The sequence below is a fragment of the Aulonocara stuartgranti genome (assembly GCF_965226115.1).
Source record: "Aulonocara stuartgranti genome assembly, chromosome: 20".
NCBI classification, from domain to species: domain Eukaryota; kingdom Metazoa; phylum Chordata; class Actinopteri; order Cichliformes; family Cichlidae; genus Aulonocara; species Aulonocara stuartgranti.
In genome coordinates, this window is record NC_138956.1 from 32,157,617 (window position 1) to 32,178,228 (window position 20,612).

A 20,612-nucleotide genomic window follows, 5' to 3' on the forward strand; every position below is an offset into this window, starting at 1 on the left:
ATCTACATTAGTCAAAGAGGTCTGCAGTATGCATCAGTGGGCAAGATACTGAACCCTGAGTTGCCTCTGATACATCTCCCAATGTTTTAAACTGACAGAAAAATAAAACTGTATTTTGGAAGTCATTATTTTTCAAGACAGAAACGTGGGACTACCTTGCACTCTCTTTACTGTGTTTTGACAACTGACTCAAATCAGTCATTGGGCTATGAGTCCTTAAGGTCATGGAAAGGAGAGCTTTTGCTTTACAGTGTGTTGGCTTTGTGTTTGTGTCTGTTCATGCCTACTCAGTGAAGAGGAGCTTTGGGCCATTTCACCTTCTGACTAGCTTTCATTTTGTGACTAACTTCTAGGGTTTTCATCTGTGCTCTTTGGTGGGTATAGTGGCTTGGCTGTCTCTTTCAGTTTAATAATAACAAAAAGAAACTATATTTCAGTCTGAATTTTTCCTAATTATAGTCTGCAGTATGTATCAGTGGGCAAGATTATGAACCTCAAGTTGCCCCCGATACATTTGTGTGACTGAGGGTATCAGAATGTTGGAAAATTAGCTTAGGCATAAAACTGGGTTCTCAATTAGAGTACAAAAGTACTATATAATTATCCAGTAATGGGTAAAGCTGGATCCCTGAAGTGTGTGAACAGTTAGTTTTTAATATTTCACCCACTTATGGTGACTGCAGACAAAAATGTGTGCTTCACACAAAGAGATGATATGAATAGCAGCACTTATACCATATATTCACTTCCTTAAAAAAACCCAAAACAACAGGCTCTATCACTTTTTGCACCCTGTTGTGATACAGACAGTCTGCAATCATCTGAAATGAAAAACAAGATAAACTTGCAACATAAAGATGCAAAGATGTCATTCTTACTACAGGGCACACTGCAGATTACTCAAACCTTGTTAATGAGAGCTTTCAGTTTACAGTTTGCAAGAATGATTTAAATCACGTTTTCCTTTACCATCATGAGTCACTGGGTGTATAATGATGCAGTTTCATTTAGTCAGTTTCACCTATTTAACACTGAAACTACTACACAGGCTAGAATGGATGTGTGTAGAATGGTTTGATTTGTCAGAAACGTCCATTCCAAAGGTTGTACAAATAAGTAAAATTTAAAAAACATTTTTATCTGCATGGCAAGCCTTCAGGTACAATATGAGAGAAAGTGAAAGATGTTTGTGTGTTTTGCAATATTAAAAGAAAAACCACAAAACCAATATGGCAACTCTCAAAGAATGTAAAAACTCCATCCAGCCTGATGGAAATGTTGTCAAATTGTGGGGGAAGACTGAACAGCAAATTTCCATTCACTGCAACACTTTGTATATTTTTATAGTATGTAAATGATGCTTTTGGACTGACGCGAAAATGTTCTGCTTGTTTTACACATGCAGTACTAAGCTAACACATTAAAAATACAATCAAAAATAACCACAAGCTGTTAAGCTGTATACATTTACACTGACGAGGGTGGGTGATAAAAGTACACTGTAGACCGTCATGCTTTGGTTTCCTGTGCCTGTCTCTTTGAAACAGGAAACTACACTGTCTGAGCAAAAACCAGCATGTTACATACCCTCTGTAGTCAGAGAGAAGCAGCACAAACAGGAGGTTTCATCGCGTTTTTGGTCTGCATTTTCTGCATGTGGATATCAAACGGAGTCCATAAACGACTTGGTGAGCAATTTTATATATTAATGATAATATTCCACATATATACATAATTTTAGTAATTTATCTATCAAAAAAAGACTTTAGAAAATGTTTCACAAAACCTGCCGAGATTGTAAAAAAAATCTCTGTTCTCTTAAACTTTACAGCAGAAAAGTAAAAATGATTAAACATCTAAGAACACTTTGTCATCGTTTATTATTGAAGATGATTTACTTTGTTGGTTTAATTTGTGGACGGTGACTTTCTGCCTTGTTATGCTTCACTTTTGTTAATTTCTTGAATAAGTTAAGTATAAAATCCTAAATTACTCTTTGTTTTAATAAACCAGATGAAAGCGTTTTCTGGAGCAACAACAACGTGTTAAAAGCAGAATCTACTTTAAATGTTTCTGATCAGCTTGTGTTTGCTGTTGTGTGGAACTGAAAGTGGAAAAACTCTGAATGGAAATGTGTGTGTGTTTGTGTTGCAGGAGACAAACTGTGATGCTTCATTTTTGAGAACCATCCTACGCTTCTTTTGATATGACCAAGAAAAATACCAACCTGCCATGATGAATGTGACAAACGATGACTGCAACATCCAAACGCAAGAGTACGAGTATCATCTATTCCCGGCCGTCTACATCCTCGCCTTGCTTGTGGGTTTGCCGGGTAACCTGGCAGCCCTTTTCGTCTTCACCTTTAAGATCACTCACCGCACGGCCTTCAGTATCTACATCAGCAACCTGGCGGTGGCGGACATCATCATCCTTTGCGTTCTTCCCTTTCGGATCCACTACCACATAAACAGGAACAACTGGCAGTTCGGGGACTTCACCTGCCGCCTCACAGGGACTCTCTACTACGCCAACATTTACATGAGTATCTGCTTCATGACATGTATCTGCGTGGACCGCTATATGGCCACGGTGCACCCGCACAATTACCTGAGGATGCGGAGCCCCTGGTGCGCTCTGATTGCGAGCGTGGTGCTCTGGTGCGCTGTCGGAGTTGCCATCCTGGTCTTCATACTCATGGGGCCTCTGAAAACCAACTCAGACAATTCTCAAAACCTCAGTTGTTTTGAAAATTTCGCCAAGATAGAATGGGACACTCGTCTGGGGCCATACAGCATACTGGGCCTCGTCTTTGGCTCCTTGGTGCCCACCATAATCATCCTAGTGTGTTACCCGCTGGCCGTGAGGCGCATTTCCCTGATCCGAACTAGAACAGCCCAAAAAGCTGTGAGGGTCATCTACACCATTCTAGTTATCATGCTGCTCTGCTTCCTGCCTAACCACATTGTGTACTTGCTGCACCTCCTTTACCGCTGGGAGATGATCCAAAACTGCTCCTTTGGCAGAGCCATCTACAACGCCCGGCGGATCACCATGGCGCTCATCACCCTCAACACATGTCTTGACCCTGTGCTCTACTATGTCACCACCAGCCACTGCCACTGGGAGCGATTAAAGATGACATGGCTGTGGGGAGCGGTGAGCCGGAGGAGGGGGGTTTATACCATCGCAGTGAACTGAGGACGGGGGCAACAACACACTTACTGTAAATACAGCTGTAAATAAATAAGACTCTATATAAGTGTCATTATCACTGGACATGTAACTGGAGAACTGCAAAGACTTTTCGATAAAAGTGTTTATTTGTGCATCAAAATAAAGGGATAAAACAGAATTCAAATGGTCTTTTTTTCCTCAAACTGAGTCAATAATACGAAAAAAGCCTCTGTGTTACATGTATAAAGGCAGCAGCTCTTTTGTTGAAGTTTACATGTAGACATTTCAGTTTCTCTGCACTTGCATGGAGATTTTAACTAAAAATGAGCTTCTTCTAGTGTGAATGTCCTTTGAGGCTAAAAGTTGCTTCAGCAGATTCCAGATGGAAGACCCTTTTTCAGCAGGGATGAGAGGAAGCTCCCCAGGTCCTCATCCTGACGAAAGATAAGAAAACAAACCAAACATTTTAGGGAAATAAGAAAGTTAGCATCATGTTTGTGCTTGGCACAAATTAGATTTAAGGAAGTAGCTCAGGGGTTTCCAAACTTTTAACCTCATCGGGGTTTTCCAGCCTCATATAGGGCCTGGCTATACATGAAAGTATGATTGGTCTGCGTACAGTTAAGCACAAATAGCCTGAAATACAGGGAATGCACATACTTCTATCAGGTAACACGATGCTTTGCAAATCAATAAATAAAAGCCCCAAATATTTGAAATAAAATTCTCATGATTTTCTTTTGAAGAAGGCCAAAACCTCGTTCACAGATGGAAACCTTACTTATAGGTCCTTAACATTAGAGAATAACACCTGCCACAGATTAAAAAAAAAGATGAAAATAGCAATTAAAAACATAAATTGTTTCTTACTCTGGTCCATCTTATTATGACTAACTCGTGCTAAGCTCCACTGATAAATTACAGTGAATTTGCTCTGTAGCTAATGATTCTTGTTTGTTAACAATTAATCTTCAATTATATTTTATAATAATTAGATTGTTAATTAGACCAAATGAAAAGAAAAATGCTCATCAAAATGTCCTAAACACCAGAGTTGTTCAGTTTTAATAGACATTACAGACTGAAAAGAAAACCATGACATTTGAGAAGCTGAAACAAAAACATGGTAAAACATATTATTTTACAAACTATTTAATATATTTACCATTCAAATTATCTAGTATATGTGTATTTATCCTTTAAACGTCTTAATTTTAGTCAACCTCTGAAGCACACCTCATTGGATTTCATTTCATGGATTAGTAACAACATTCCTACAATCAACTTCGAAAAGACCACATTTTAAAAAACACTCCAAAGGGAATCTAACCAATAATTACATTTTGGATCTTACATTAATACACTGTCGACACATCTTCCACTTGTTTTTTAGAGGGTGGTATCTTCATAGGAATTATTTGGCTTCAAACCTCCCCTGCACGGTTTGATACTTCATCTTTACTGTGTTTTCATAGAATGTGCAAATAAGTCAAATTAAACATAAAATAATATTAAAACAGTAATTTTATAATAATTTTACTGTTAGTCACTCAGGCTTTATTTATATAACACTTTTAAAATAAAATGCAATTTAGAGCACTTCACAAGCAACTGATTCATCGTCTATAACTAAGTAAGCGGAGGTTACCACTACAACTCACCCGGTTGAGTTGGTAACCCATTGTACTGAAGACTAGAACCCTTACTGCAGATACCTGGAATTGAGTCTACATGTCTTATGTGCCATTTCTCTTCCATTTGTCTACTTTTTTCTCCAGTTTTGTCCTGTCCTGTCAAAATGAAGGCTAAAATTCCCCAAATCTCCCCCTCCAAGACCTCCTGCACATGATCTTTTGCAATTCATAAATAACATTAATTGTTCAGCGCAAGTCTTATTACACCCATACTTTTCCTGTCATCAAAAGGATCCTTCAGCCTTCTTCCTTGAGGTTCTCTAAAGTTCTCAATTACACCTCAACTACTAATCAAAGAGATTCGATATGTTAAGTCATCAAAAACTGTAAAAATAAAAACTTTCTTAGTTGAACCTGTGCAACACCACTTGAAGTTGCAAGACATAAAAGATATAAGAAAGAGGCATAAAATGCACAGTAGAATATTTTGGTTTTTTTACCCGCTGCTCTTTGCACGGAACGCACAAAACCACAGAAACCTCTTTTCTTCTTTCCACTGTGACGGAGTTTAACAGGCTGGTTTCCCCACCTTCTACTTTCCCCTTATTCTCACTTTCAAAGCCCCTACTCTCATACTGTCCACCTACGCGACTGTTTTCACTCCCCCTGGCTGAACTGCTCACCATCAGGTCTGTGTAGGCACATCTTAACAGAAGAACTGTCATCTCCTGAGCACTGCGGTCCCAATTTTACTTGAGTCCATCACTGATAAGGATCTAGGACAGTAAACCATGATATTTACATTAACCTTTATCAATCTTCTTGCACTCATTGCGGTCACAATGGATCCCTTGTTTCACGTGCCAAAATAAATCACATCTTGCAAATACAGTTGGCCTCGTTCTTGATATGAGCTGTCGGACTGCACTGTAACTCTTTGAATATTTCTGCTGCATGCATTAGTGTGACCCAGCTTTAATTCACTTGTACACCTTTAAAAAAATATTTACAAAATTCACAGTTCACCAACTTGAAAAACTGGAAAAATCCAGATAAAGTTACTAGAATTTAAAATTCCTTAGGAGCTGTACAAGACTATTGGGGGGGAAAAAAAGCAGGAAATAAATTATACCAGAAGCAAAGAAAACGTCCCTCACAGAGCTCAGTGACTTCAGATCAGGAAGATTAATGCCAGATTTAGACCAGATCCTTTAGGTGTGTTTTGGTGGTATTTCATAGCGAACCGTTAGCCTCCACAGCCCCACACATACAAACTAACACACACACACATGGTGTTCGACAACAACTAAATCCAACCTTGACTTGCTTCTAATTTTATCAGATGAAATCCAAACACACACTTTTAGTTCTACCACATCACATTTGTTGGAATAAACTTGTGTAAACTTCCCCGAGTGCAGTGAGTCACCAGTTCTATTTAACAGGAAGAGTAAAGTTTAATATCAAACACCTCCGAAACGACTGAGTCTTTAACACTTGCAAAGGTTAACATTTGAGACCAATCTCATCCTAAAACCCTGAGTGTGACATTTACGTGCTCACTCTTTGGACCAGAAGACATCGTGATTTAGAAATGACTTGTAAACACATTTGTTTTGCATCTCCCTTTCTTTTTCTAGCAGTCTTTCTACTTATTGTTTTATTTTAATTTATTTATTTTCTCTAAATGATTTTTATTTCTTTCAAAGAAAAAAAAAAAATAAAGCGAGTTTACATTAACGTTTAAGAGGAAACTGGAAACTCACAGGTTGAGGATGAAATTAATGTACAGTCATGATTCATTTAAGAAGAAGGTGCAAAAAGGCATGACCGGAAAAACTCTATTCAACTGCAGCATCAAGAACAGAAATATGACATTTATATTTGTTTTTTGTATTAATTTCAGTGAAGGTACTTTCCATGGCACGACACCCCACCAGAGGTGCAGAAAGGAAACCTTGTTGCCACTTTCCACTGCACTTTGTGACACTTACTTTTGCTTTTCTTTTGGATAGGGCGACTATATTATGTACTGAGCTACAGAAAGCTATCAGTCTAATCATCTTTAGCTGATTTTAGTCTGTGTTAGGTTTGTTTATTGGTAAATTACTACATGTTAATGGAAAAAAAGAAATTATAAACAAGGTTACAACTAAATATAATGTTACCCACAACGAGAATATTTACAGGTCAGAGCAGGTCATCCAAGCCTTTATGTCTTCAAGATCTGCTGTTGTTTAATCTGTAGTTTAAAGTTTGGAGTTGGCTGAAGTAAAATTGTAAATATTTATTATGCTTGAGTTCTGCACATCTAATTCTGTAAGACAATAAGAAGACTGGAATTACCAAAACTTTACAACTACGTCTAATCCACAGAGCTGGAGGATGCTCAAGTTGTTTTTCAAATATCACACGCAACTTCTTTCATTTCCTTAAAATGTGTGTCAGTGCAGCGATGATTTTAGCCACCATTAAGACCACATTTATATTTGTTAACCTATAAAGAAATAGACCTTAACACTACAACTCTCGGGGACTGTCATTTTTACCCCATCCTGCAACTACAGGAGCAGCAAGAAGTTATTTCTTGAAGAAGTTGGTAATTTCTATCTATTTTTTGTAATTAGAAGTAATATATTTAAGACTATGTTTTAGGGGTTTTACTAATGATTTGGATTAATTCACTACAGACTGCAAAGTTACACTGACCAACCTTGTGTTGTTGATGGATTACCTCAGATGTTTCCCAGACTGAAGTCTGGTTCATTTTCAGCATCTTTTTCCTGCCATGTCATCTCTGCTCATCGGGAATCTCACATGAACTTTTATTGAGGGGAAAAAAAATCCCCCAGCCTCACTATGCTAATGTGTTTATATATCCTAACCAAAGCTCTGTAGCTAGCCACCAGGTAGCACACCATTATATATTAGTGTCTTCATTTAAGTCCAAAGTGATACCAGAGCTGTGCGTTTTAGTTTTTTAGAAATCCCTCAGTCAGAACATTGCGTATCATCTCGCCTTGAGGCGACTTTTGTTGTGATTTGGCGCTATATAAATACAATTGAATTGAATTGAATAGATTGAAACAATCGAGCTAACACCCTGCCAACTTCTAACTCTGTTACTTTGTAAATCCTCTTTTTCATGGATGCCTGGATGATAACTTTGTTGTAACACCTGGAAGAGCAGCCGCTCTGATCATTTTACTGAAGATTAAAGAATCTGGACCGTTTTTAACTCTCAGTGATGCCACAGTGTTTGTTTGAATCTGGGAACTGAAGAAGAGTTTGGACCCAGAAAGAGCTAATGACGTCAGACTTAAGAGGTGGATTAGCTAAGACAGCTGGATAAAGGAAAGATTTTTTAAGTAAAGGCTCAATTATAACCTGTTAATAAAGATCAAGCGATCATATATAATCTTCCGACATATTAAGTCAGTATAACTTTTTTAATTGCAATATGAGCCCCTATTTGGACCTCTTTAAAATGTTTAGTACCTCCTCTCAATTTTTAAGTCCAAAAAAAATGGCATAAAATCTCCTGTACACTATATACATTATATCTCATGTTACATGTCTATCTTCTGTTTTCCAGCATCCTGTTGTTCCTTCACAGAATTTCATTGGAAAATTATTTCATATCTCAAAACAGTGATTCAATAACTAGATGATTAGGGGAACTACCAGGCTTCGACTGCATAGGCAGTCCTCTAATGTATCTTTTTACCACCCCACTGTATGTCTATCAGTTCTCTATCTTGTTGCTGTTCAGAGCATTTAAAAGAATAAATAATAACAAAACGCTCCAAAAATAATGTCCATGTTTTCACCTGGTAACTCCAGGAAAGCAGCAGGACTTTGGTGTTGGAGTCTTCGGCAGAGGAGGAGACTTTGATGACGATAGACTCCACGATGACTGTGCCATCAGGGAGGTGCTGGATGGTGTAGCCTTTTAACACACTGAGGCAAAGAAAAGCAAAATGATCTAATTTGATAATTATACTGAGAGAAATCAAGCAGACTTTAGAACAAGCAGATAATAAGGCCGACACATTCGCATTAATCATTAGCTAGTGGCAGACTAGTGACCTCACTCTCACCTCTTAAGGTGCGTGTAGATTCTGTGGAGCGTGTCGGCGTCGCTGTGTGGATCCTGGAGCTGCACGTGGCAGGTGAACCGTAACTGATGCTCATTGAGGCCCAGCTCCTTCAGGGCCTGCTCTGATGATACCAGCTTCAGACTCTGTGTAGTGAAAGCCACAAGGGGGTAATTATCATTATACAGTAAATAATAACTGAGCAACTGCACGCCACAAATGAAAGGGATACAGCTGCCAGTTTATTAGGTACACAGATCTAAAGTTAAACCACACAACGTGATGCAACGTTACTGAAATATATCAAAGCAAGTTCTAAAATAACTAGACACAAAATTGAGTCCTCTTAAAGGTAGATCTTGATCTTCATGTATATTTTGGCGTTTCAAAAAAATTAGAATCTAAAAACATGTTATAAACCATGAAGCTTACGTTTTCCTTCATGATGAGCGTTCCGTGCATGGTGCGAGGTTTTTTGGGATCAGGCAGCGGCCCTACAGCACAGCAAATAAGATACATCATTGTATAAACTGCTACTTGTGGTCAAAATGAACAAAACAGTGAACAACAATACAAGTCCTGCAACAAAGGCTGTCAGTAGGGTGAAGTTCAAGAAAAGTGAGCAAACCTATATTAACCTCTTTGAACTAGAGAGGTGGTCTGCTGAGGAAGTTTCATAGGTTAGTGAGGTAAACTGAGGGTAAGGGGGGGCACAAAGGTAGTTTTAACATAGATCACCATGGTAACTTATGCTGAACATGTAGACTGGTCTGGAGAAGGTTCAGCGTTTCAGTTAGAAGCTGTCTGGAAGCGCCACATAAATTCACAAGTTTAATGATTTCCTGCCAGCATTCTGCCTCTTCATTATTCTTTTATTTGAGGTTCCAGGGCTGACTTTTTCTACTTTATGTTTTTTATTGTCCGTCACCCATTCCTCTGACACATGTCTGACAGATGCAGGCGGAGCTCAATCTGTCAATTCTGTGTAGAATTAGAGCAAAACGGTGCATCAAAGGCCCCTTTTCCATGTGATCTTTTGTGCAGAAAGCCTGGGTTAACACAAAAGGTTGCTAGCCAGTGTTGCAACTGGGGTTTCAGGTATCATCAAGCCAGCAAACACAAAGAAAGCCTGGTTACGTTGAACTTGATTTATAGTACACCTCTCTGGAGGCCAGGCACTATTGCTTATAAAACCAGTGCCATTTTGAAAGGTTTACCAAGGAGGGTGCTTTCACTGAAGAGGCACCTTCTATAACTAGAATGAATGTGGCATTTGTTTGACTTCCTTTATAGTGAATCAAATTGTGTTAAATTGTAGTTTAATGTAAAGAATGTTTATAGCATTTAATGTATTTATTTATTTTTACTGATGACGTAAAATTGTTAATATTTGCTTCAGTTGAGCAGTAACCTCACTCTGTATTCGTGGTAAGATGAGTTATCTTAATAGAAAATCCTCCCGAGTGTCCACAGTTAGCTCTGTGGACACTCGGGAGGATTTTCTATTTTTGTATTAGGTTGTTCATTTTGGCCTCACAGTTTGAAGTGGTTACTCACAACACTTGGGGATATTTTTATTCCAGGTGGACATTAGAAAGAACAGCCCAAGGCTTATGGGGCAAATAATTCAACATCTAATTGGAATTAGATGTTGAATCTTTTAATATGACAAGTTGTTTTCAAATCTCATGAGCTACAACAAACAGATTGGCCACCATTAATCCCACATTTCACATTTTAGAAAATGAGTACAATGACCATCTGTTTCTTTTTTAATATGTACAGACATACTTTTAGTTTTTGTGCATTTATATATTTTACTCTTGCAGAAGTACTCATATTTTTTTTAATGAATGACCATTTATGACCGTAAGTCTTTTACCTCGTTATCACGGTATACTTCTGATCAGGAACTGAAGATTTACACTTACTAACTCCAAAAGAGAAAATGCACTAAAGTCTAAAATACCAGGAACTGGGACAAAATTCAGAAGTTCTTGGAAATCTTAAAAACTAGGTGACAGTTATACAGTCATAAAGCTGCTGCTGTTGTAATGTCCCCACTTACTTAAATGACATTTGCCATTACCACAGCTAATGTGGGTCACAATTCTGAATGGAGGTGGCACAAAAGGTGAACAACTGTCTTCTGCCAACCAATCTCAGGACAAATAAAGCTAAATCTGAAGTGAAACTAAGTAGGCACATTGCACCTAAACCATTATTACCACAGAAAACAAGTTACCTCCAAGAGCCATCTCCCTCTTCAGTAGGTTTAGTGAGATATCAACGGGAACGCTAGGGTTTGTGGTCACAGTCGTTGTCTCTCCATTAGCGGGCATGTAACAGTCGATACCTGTCATTAAAAGAAGGGAAGCATTAAATGTGAGCATGTTTAACTGATTTTAAGCTTTACTGATGAGCGGACGGTCTGCACTCACTGAACTCCTGCTCGATCTTCCCCTTTAGGAACTCCATTTTTACCGCCTCTCCGTGCACGAGCAGCATGTTGCGAGGCTCTGCCATGCGAATGAGCTGCATGATTCCTTTGGCGTCTGCATGTGCACTGAACGACATGTACTCAACCTGCAGCTTCACATCCAACTGTAAGAATCACAGAGAGATTTAGAGGCAATGTAGAGCGTTGGCTATACTGATCAGAGACCTTACAGGATATTAAAGAAGACATTATTGCCTTCAGGTGGTGCAACTAAGCTTAGTTTAAAAAGTAGGGCTAGTTTCACAAAAATATTTAAAAGAGGTCTAACCCAACAGAACAATCTTTCTAATGCAACTTAGTTTCTTAGGCTAATCTAACTTAGCTTACTCAAAAGCAATAAAGAATGGCTCATTTAACCTAAAAAAGACACATTTTACTTCCATGCTAACTTTAGGAATGGTAATAATGAGTGACATTTATCTATAAGCAACAGTCAATAACAAAACAATAAAAACAAAACTTTTGTGGAAAATGTTATAGGTGTATCGTCCTTGTAACAGTGGAATTCTTCTAAATGATTGACAGTTTCTGCAAAGAAACAGATAATCAGTAAGATACTGCCACCTCGGCAATCATTTTTTTCACCTTTAAAAAATAAAATCTTATTTATGACTATGCAGTTTTCTGTAATGGATGAATTTAGGTATCTATCTGAAGTCTGACTATTTTGTTAAACTAAACTATAGTCAGTCAAGGTCTGCTGTTGTAAAACCAGATACATGACACATTACCAAAAAACTTATTGATAATAACCATAACAATTAAAAACTAAAAATATATCACATTATTGTTGTTTTTTGGTATCGTTTTCTAAAGGTCGAACGTTACTCTCATACTAGAGTAAATTATTTTCCAAGAAAAGCGAGAAAACACACATTATTAAAAAAATTGCCATTAAAGAACAAAAAAAAACAACCCAAAAACAAAACCCCGTCATTAACAGGAAATATTTTGTCCCCTAATAACTGTGTAATGATGTGACAGGGCTCATATGTAACACAGCAGGCTTCATCAGTCTATTAAAGTGATGGTGATCTGTTACTCAGGTCAAGGTCACTTAAAAGTTTATGTGGTTTAAACCTTAGAGCTCAGTACATATACTATGCACATGATAGTGCTGTGCCATATAATATTCTCTGCAATAATACCAGTATAAACCTTTATGGGATATAAAAGTGTCATATTGTTACGCGTTTACATTATCTGAGAAAATCTCACAGATGTCTGACATCTGTATCAGCCCCGTGTCCACTTCCAAGGACAATTTAGTAAAAAGGGAGCTACTTCAGCGATCTTTAACAAAGCACAGGGGTTTGTGGAATACGTAAGGAAAGTCTTCCTGCCAAAAGCGAAAACAACAAACTTCTTTCACCCAAATAAACGTTATCGTTATAAAAGCTACCGTGGATTTTATGAAGGAACACGAGGAAGAGATGCTAGCAGGTGGTGATGAACAGCACCGAAGTAAACAAATGACTCAGCCAAGCAAGAACAAACAGTGGATGGAAATTACTGATGCGGTTACATGGAGCCTCGATCCAAAAAAACATCGACCCAAGTTACGACACCCAGGGTAAAAAATAATTTTCAATTTCAGTTTTATTATGTTGCCATGTTACACTTTTCCACTGAAAACACTACTACTGCTTTGTGCTTTCATTTGACTTACGGTGTGTCTGTCTATATACTGCTGCACCACTCTATAATGCTGCTGCTGGCACCTTGTGGCAATATCTTCACACTTTGAATCAGGTAGTCTATCATCAGTGACAGGCGCTAAATGGAAAAGGAGGATGGAAAATGCCCTTCATTTTTTTTTTATTTAAATACTGCCACCTGCAAGCTGCACTCAAACAAATGTTTTTCTCTTTGAAAGTGGTATTGCATATTTCCTTCAAATATTGCGATACACTTTTGAGGCTATATCGCCCAACCCTAAGATACGGCACAGACAAACATGAGTGTGGCCCAGTAAAACTGTCTTTTCATGCTACTGTTGAAGGTTTTGTGAGAAAAACAACTGAAATGAAAGACAGACGTGCAGACAACAGCATTAGCCACTACACTCACATGTAGTGCGAAGTGGTCAGAAAATATAATTGTGTGCATGCTTGAAAGGGACCATAACAAGCTTCAGATGTTTTTTTCCCCCAACATACATATATATATATATATATATATATATATATATATCAATAGGCCAGAAAGAACAGGTACATGTAGAAGCCTTTTTGTGTAAGGTAAAACTGACCAATTGCCTTAAATATATGCAGACTAGCGGTGGTTATGTTTACAGCTACTGGCCAGAGGCCCATTTTGAGCCTTTAGTGGTTCTGTTAGACAGAGACAAGATAGCAAGTCCGGTTTTTAATCTTTAAGCTAAACTAACATCTTCCCAGCTGTAAATGACTATTTAAGTGGTAATACTTGCTCATCTAAACTCTCCTCAATATAATGGAAAATTTGGAATCACTCATTTTAAGATCTTTGCTACAACCGAGTTCACAGAAAAATGAGACTGGATGGAACGACTGAGGAGGATGTGAATAAACGATGTGACTTTATCTGCTCACCCCCTAATTTTTTTTGCCATCTTGAGAATATAAAGTAAGTCTTACCGTTGCTCTGCCTTCCATCTCCAGTTTCCTTTGCCCATTTAGGATTTTGTGACCGATTGTTCCCTGTACACAGTAGCCAGGCATGATAACCTAAAAAAAAACAACACAAAAGCACACCTTTTAGGTTTTAAGTGTTACAGATTTCAAAAACGCTGTCCACTTCCTTACAATACTCACCATGTTCTTCTCATTGCCAGCCCATTTCTTGAATATCTGCAAAGACTGACCTGCATGCAACATACCCGGTGTTGCAAACACCACCTGAAAGTGTCCACATTATTTTACTTCACTGCACTTTGACCTCTTCAGTGAGAAACTTCGCATACTTTTGATGTACAATGGGACTCACCATAGGACCGGGATTATCGGCGTAGGAGCGATCAAAAGCCTTGATGTGCTTAAATTCAAACATGTTTCTCTGTACAAAGGTTTTTCGAATCTTCTGATTGGTCCACGTTATGAAAAGCTTGTAGTAATGATTGGCTTTCTCTGTCAGTCCAGTGGAGAAGTAGATTGGGGCCTTCAGGTTCATTCTCTCCCTGTGTGGTGAGAGGGGGCAATTAGAGCGTCTGTCCAAAGAGCCAGTGAAGAAGTTAATGTGCCACATTTATTCTATCAAGCTTAATAAATTGAATACAGCTACTTTAGGGAGCTGTCCAGACAAATATCAGCCCTTTTTGTATTGTAATAATGTGCAATTACTCTACACTGAAAGGACTTTTTATTTAATTGGAATGTCAACAATTATGTGCTAGAAAAATTGCCTTTATCTGATATCATTCAGCCAGAGAACAGACCGCGATTATCTTCACGCATCACTGTCTTTGCTCTCTTCTTTCTAGCTTTCACAGAGACTTCCTCCCTTTTTAATAGAACCCATACAGCAAACAGAGATAAAAGGCACACTTGCTAATGCTTCTGAAGAGTCTTTTAAAACAGATCTGTACCAAAATGTTTCCAGCAGGATGCAGAGTTCTTGTGCTCGACCGAGGGCGAAAACTGGAATAAGAACCTGGAAGGTTGGGAAGAAAAAAAAGATCTTAGAAAATATATAATACTAAGATGAAGAAAACCCGACTACTTGCAAAAAATGCAATATTCAATAAACTTTAACCGTTACCTTTCCTCCTCTTTCTATGCTTTCATGAACTTTCTTCAGAAAGTCCCGCTCTCTGCACCTCTTTGAGTCACGGATGGTGGTGGCGTATGTAGACTCAGAGATGAGGATGTCTGGGCGACACTTGTCGATCCACGCGGCACTGTGAATTTACAACACCAGCATTATGAAACTGTCACAGTCAAAAGCTTGGAAAAACCTAAGAATTAAAAGATGTTTTAATTATAATTTTCTATTTTTTAATTAGGGAATAAAACTAAAGACATCAAAACAAATAAATGAACAAATGTGGATTTATACAGTCGGCGCTAGAGGTTTAAACAAAGTGTGTATTTAATGTATGTGTAGAAAAAGTTAAGGCAATGGACTTAAAAATTCTCTCTAATGGCCAGCTATACAACCCAGACATTCAATGTCCAGGAAAACTTTCTTTTCTTGTTACTGCTGAATGTCTTGTAAGCTAACCAACTGAAACAAAAAGCGAGACATGCAGACAACAACATCACCCACTCATCTATGCTATTATCTTGTGGTCAGATTATGTAATCATATGCATGTCTAATAGTGACGTTGGTGCTTTCCTCCTTTATATATGTAGTTATTAGGCCACAAAGATACATGCACAGTTGTTTTTTAGGTGAAGGTAACAGACATTTGAATCATTTTGAGCTTTTTTGTACTGCTGCTTATGCTAAACTAAGACCTTCCTGGCTCCAGGTTGATATTTAAGTAGTACTGATTTGGTCATTTAAACATCCTTGAAGACAGTGGAAAGTCTGGAGCTACATCTTTCATAATTTATGCAACCCAATCCTAAAGATTACATTGCTTTATACCCCTTTTGACTACAGCGGGGCTTACACTTTACAAAATAAACAAGCTGTACTCAGTAAGACTTTAAGCTAACATAGAAAGGTCATAGATCAAGTGAGCAGTAAGTATGTGACACTGCAATACATTGGTACAGATATATGCCCTTTAGTGCTGAGTAACAGACTAAAATAGTAAACTTTCGTTGACCAAAACTGAAGCATAAACATCTTGGACAGTCTGTCCCAAACAGGAAGCCATAATATTTCAAGTTCAATCAAAATGCCGTGGCAGCCGTGCCATTTTTAAATATGTCACCAACAGTGTCCCTCACTCGCCTGTAACTAAAATCTGACATTGGGACCCATTCGACCGAAGTCATGATTCTGACTCAGCTAATGCCTATTTCTTGTATTTCTTAGTCCAGGCAGTACTTCTCTTCTAATTAGTCTCCCTCAGTAGTATATACACAGCGTCCTCCCTGCAGCTTATGTGGAGATCTGTCGCTGACTGAACTTTGGGAAGCATTGATGTGCCTTCTGATCTGAGCTGCTATTAATTGGTGAAGTCTGAGCCCCTAATGAACATTTTCTGCAGCAGAGGTGACTCTTAAGTCTGTCTCTCCTAAGGCAGTCCTCACAAGAAACCGTTTCATCTGGGTGTTTGATGTTTAAAAGTTGTTTATATTTTCTGGTCTCACTCACCTTCATGTCTTAAATACTTAAAAGTGACTTTCTGTTCACTTTACTTGTTTGATTAAGGGTTGCTTTTAATACCTGCAGCGGTCAAATAGGGCTATTTACCCACTCACCCCTCTGTTGGGGATCCCTTTCCATGAATGACTGCATCAATGCAGCATACTGTGCAAGTGATCAGCTTGTGGCACTTAAGCTCATCTGCATGAATAAGGTATTTCTCAGCTTCCTTTCTCAAGTCATGTAAGTTGGCTGGCCAATCAAGGACAGTAATGTCATGATTAGCAAACCTTTTAGTAGTAGTTTTGGCACTGTGGTCAGTTGCTAAATCCTGCTGCAAAAGGAAATCTGCTTCTAATAATACATTTACCCTTTAAATAAGCTCAGTGAGATCCCAGCTTTGATTTTTTTTTTAACACTGTTTAGAACAAACAGACCGGCCTCTATTGAATATTGAAATTTATTACTGAAAACCTCCCCATATAGTTGAATAGTTTAGTACAACTAACACGTTCTTTAATAGTTTTTATGTTTTCAGTTGCTGTGTTGACCCCTAAAAGGGTGTAGTCAAAAGAAGAAAAGGATTCAAGCTTAAAAAAGAAACAGAATTAATAAAATAAAGCCATGGGATTCCAAAATTACAGCTTATTTTTCAACTTCTGATCATTTTTTTGATCCAGAAGTTATTTTATTTCGCATCGCTTGTGAAAAAAGCAATTTAACGGATGTACAAGCCATTAATGGAGGGTCAACCTCAACACGCAAATTGTCAGAAGAATAAAATTACTGAATGAAAGCAAGAAAGAAATACTGCATCTTAGGCTTTTGCGCAGATCAGAGTTAGGATTTTAGGAACGACTCAAAATAAGATTTTAAGAAATTCAAAATGGGCACTGGCAGTCTTAAATTTGTAAATGTATGATCTATTTTTTAAAGAGTTAAATAACTAAAAGAAAAACCTCAAACAAGTAGGTTCACTTACCCTAAATGCCTGTCCGGTGTCATGTTATAGTCACCCTAAAATAAAAAGAAATTATTCTCAGATTGCACTTGATAAATTCACCTACTGTGACAGAGTGCACACTTGTTTACACTCACAGTGTAGACCACAGACTCTGATCCCACTTTGATGTGAACCATAGCAGCTCCCAGGACATGGCCTGCATAGTACGCCTTGATCTCCAGCTCATCATCCACCTGCCACCAGCACAAAACAGCTTGAATTGCCATCAAAAGAGAAGAAGCAGCTGGCGCAGAAGCAACTATTAGACATGTGTGCGTGTGTGGTCAAAAATGATGTCAGCACTGCACCTGGACAGTCTGGTGCAGGTTCAAAGGAATCACTTTCTTCATGCAGTCCTTGATCATCTGCGAAGTGAAGAAGTTGGTTTCTCCCTTTTTGTCAACGGTGATCTTCCGGAAATCTTCCAGTAAAATGGGGCAAATGGCTTTGGTGGGATGGGTCATGTAGATGGGTCCATCATAGCCCACCATCTCACTCATGTAGGGCAGAGCACCACAGTGGTCCAAGTGGAAATGGCTGAAAAACGTAGAAAGGTGTACTATGTTCCACACATGGTTGAGATTATTTAAAAAAAGGTGCAATATGAAGAACATAACAAATAAGACAACAAACCTGATGATCAAACAGTCCAAGAAATCTGTCAGACGCCCGTTCTGTGTTATATAAGAAAAGTCTGGGAAACGTCTCTGCAATGATAAAACAATCTGTTATAGGACTGTTACTGAATGGAAATCATCTTCTTTCAAAGGTAGAAAACAGTGCATTTAAAAAGGAGAGTCTCTTTCTTAGAAGGACTGTTTCATAATAGCTGTGTTTAAAATGCATTCCAAGTCAGAATGTACAGAAATACCAGCAGTTTGCACAGAGAAGCCCAGCCCACCTCTGCCAGCTTGGTCATACCTTTACTGCCAATGTAAGCGTTGAATAACAGAGTCCCACGTCACTCAGTGTCTGGGTATTGTGAACTGTCATTTAGTGCGCAGACACAAACGATAGTCACTGTGCGTTCCCTGACTCAAAGCTGCAAGGAAGCAACCCTCTCATCCATTGGGGAAAACCTCAACGTACAGGTAGGGAACACAAGCTGTCTGCTCTCACCTACTGTAGGGCAACTCAAGAGGTTCCATTGCCTGAGCTACTCGCTGAGGTGAGTCCAACTATATCAAGTTTGAATCTCTCATCCTCACACACCAACTCAGGCTCCTTCTCCACCCAAAAAGTGATGTTCCATATACCACAAGCTAGTTTTGGAAACCAGGGATCGTCAGACCTCAGACCACCGTCTGATCCACCAACCCCCTATGGCCCCTCTTTGTCCTTTTATTGCAAAAAATTTGATGGTAAGGACTAAAGACAGTCCAAGACAGTAACAACTGTGTTATACTGCTAACACATCATCGGTTCTTCGAAAACATCCCGCTGACAGCAGGCTAACACAAAAATACGAAGAACCCAAAGTTATGTTCAAGCTGAGTGAATGCAGACGCAGGCCCAGCAGGTAGAGCCTGATCTTCAACATGTAACGAAAGCATTGATGAGGAGTCAGACTCTTCTCTCTATCTTCTTAAGTAGAATCACTGTGGTGACCCCCTTTAAGCCGATTTTCAATTTTACTTTGTGTTATTGTTGATTTTAAATAAGAAATATCATTAGTGTCCTCATTAGGATAGGTGTTTGTGTCAGTGTGTGGGACTAATCCTAATGAAAATCTTAACTTCTTCAGACCTGCCTCCTGTCTTTTTGTCAGCAGATCTCACTACAGTCTTGTAAACCTTCCCAGTGTAAAACAGCCTAGTTGGTGTTAACTTTTGCTGTCATATTTGAAACACTTCTGTTTCACTTTAGAGTCTTTTATTTTGCCAAAGTCTCATGTAGGGTTTTGATTTGGGATTCTTGTCAGTATGCTATGTGCAGGGTGCTTATAACTACCAATAAGATAAAGGAAACCAATAAGGGTAAAAAAAAAAATTAAAAAGCTTTTGCTATAACAAATGCATTATGTCACTCACATCATCGTTGTAGCCCATGTGCATCCCACAGTCCAGCATTATGTTTTTGCCTCCGATGGAGACGAGGATGCAGCTCCTGCCCACATCCTGTCCAGCACCTTGGAAAGGCAGGACAGAAGATAAAAGTTCAGAATTACACTCCTTTAGTAATGGTAGTAAACACACAAGTGCGCAGCGGTAGGATTTAAAGGCTAAGTAGCATCACCAAATACAAACAAATCCCGAAGTGGTTTCTTTTCATAGCAAGGCAAATACTTAAATAGATCTTAAAAGTTTTCCAGCTCATGTACAATATGAATGTTGACGGAACTGAGGCGCTAGCTAGCTAGCATCTGTACTCACCGAGTGGCGTTACTTTTATTTCAGGCATGCTTTCTCATTGGGCAGCCTTTTTTTATATACACAGGTAAATGACACCAAGGTTACCTAAACGTCCAGGCTCTGTCAGCTGAAAATAACTTCTGAATTATATAGGAAAGTTTATTGTGTGTAGCTTTAAAACATGCAGCTAATATTATGCACTGACTTTATTTTTTAGCAGCGTTGGGCTAACACGCAAGACTTCCGGCCAGTGCTTTCACAATAAAACCCCCTTGCTACGAAAGGCTGCAGAAAACACAGGTGGAAAGGTTTTGAAGACTATTTCCATATCTCATTTTGATAATCTATACTTCCTTTCAAGCAAACCTTGAAAACAAATTCAACTATCTATATTCCTTCAAAAATACTATGTCTTCCACTTTTAATTATACTGAACTGATAGATGTGTGAATAGATTTTCAGCATAAGGAATATGACACCTCTAAAAATGATTAACCAAGAAAAAGTGGCATCACGTAGTCTGGATAGCACTAAGAATGAAAGGGGAGGTTTACAACATGCTAATAAGACCTGCTATGGTTTGGAAACTGAAACGGGGTCACAGGATAAC

The 20,612-nt window shown here is 38.5% G+C and overlaps 2 protein-coding genes across 2 annotated transcripts; one reads left to right on the top strand and one right to left on the bottom strand.

Moving 5' to 3' along the window:
• Positions 1 to 1,582: 1,582 nt before the first annotated feature.
• Positions 1,583 to 3,202, top strand: LOC309696552 (lysophosphatidic acid receptor 6). Its single transcript, XM_082517827.1, has 2 exons — positions 1,583 to 1,688; positions 2,155 to 3,202. The coding sequence occupies exon 2, from the start codon at positions 2,233 to 2,235 to the stop codon at positions 3,199 to 3,201; it is 969 nt and encodes a 322-aa protein (XP_082373953.1). The 5' UTR covers positions 1,583 to 1,688; positions 2,155 to 2,232; the 3' UTR covers position 3,202.
• A 102-nt stretch (positions 3,203 to 3,304) lies between these two features.
• Positions 3,305 to 20,243, bottom strand: ints11 (integrator complex subunit 11). Its single transcript, XM_082517826.1, has 17 exons — positions 20,024 to 20,243; positions 19,682 to 19,779; positions 18,285 to 18,358; positions 17,960 to 18,188; positions 17,747 to 17,845; positions 17,631 to 17,665; positions 15,147 to 15,285; positions 14,974 to 15,038; positions 14,376 to 14,565; positions 14,204 to 14,287; positions 14,027 to 14,116; positions 11,350 to 11,512; positions 11,154 to 11,264; positions 9,341 to 9,402; positions 8,912 to 9,054; positions 8,642 to 8,771; positions 3,305 to 3,611 (listed from the first exon to the last, which is right to left on the bottom strand). The coding sequence occupies exons 1-17, from the start codon at positions 20,049 to 20,051 to the stop codon at positions 3,546 to 3,548; spliced, it is 1,806 nt and encodes a 601-aa protein (XP_082373952.1). The 5' UTR covers positions 20,052 to 20,243; the 3' UTR covers positions 3,305 to 3,545.
• Between the last annotated feature and the right edge of the window lie 369 nt (positions 20,244 to 20,612).

What these genes read in the sequence shown, in the direction of transcription:
- LOC309696552 (XM_082517827.1), top strand. Translation starts at nt 2,233, where the DNA reads ATGATGAATGTGACAAACGATGACTGCAACATCCAAACGCAAGAGTAC.
- ints11 (XM_082517826.1), bottom strand. Translation starts at nt 20,051, where the DNA reads ATGCCTGAAATAAAAGTAACGCCACTCG. An exon ending in ACACCGGACAGGCATTTAGG is followed by an intron (nt 15,286 to 17,630) that starts GTAAGTGAACCT and finishes GTAAATTCACAG; the next exon opens with TGCCGCGTGGATCGACAAGT. An exon ending in GAGGGAGATGGCTCTTGGAG is followed by an intron (nt 9,403 to 11,153) that starts GTAACTTGTTTT and finishes GCTGTGCTGTAG; the next exon opens with GGCCGCTGCCTGATCCCAAA.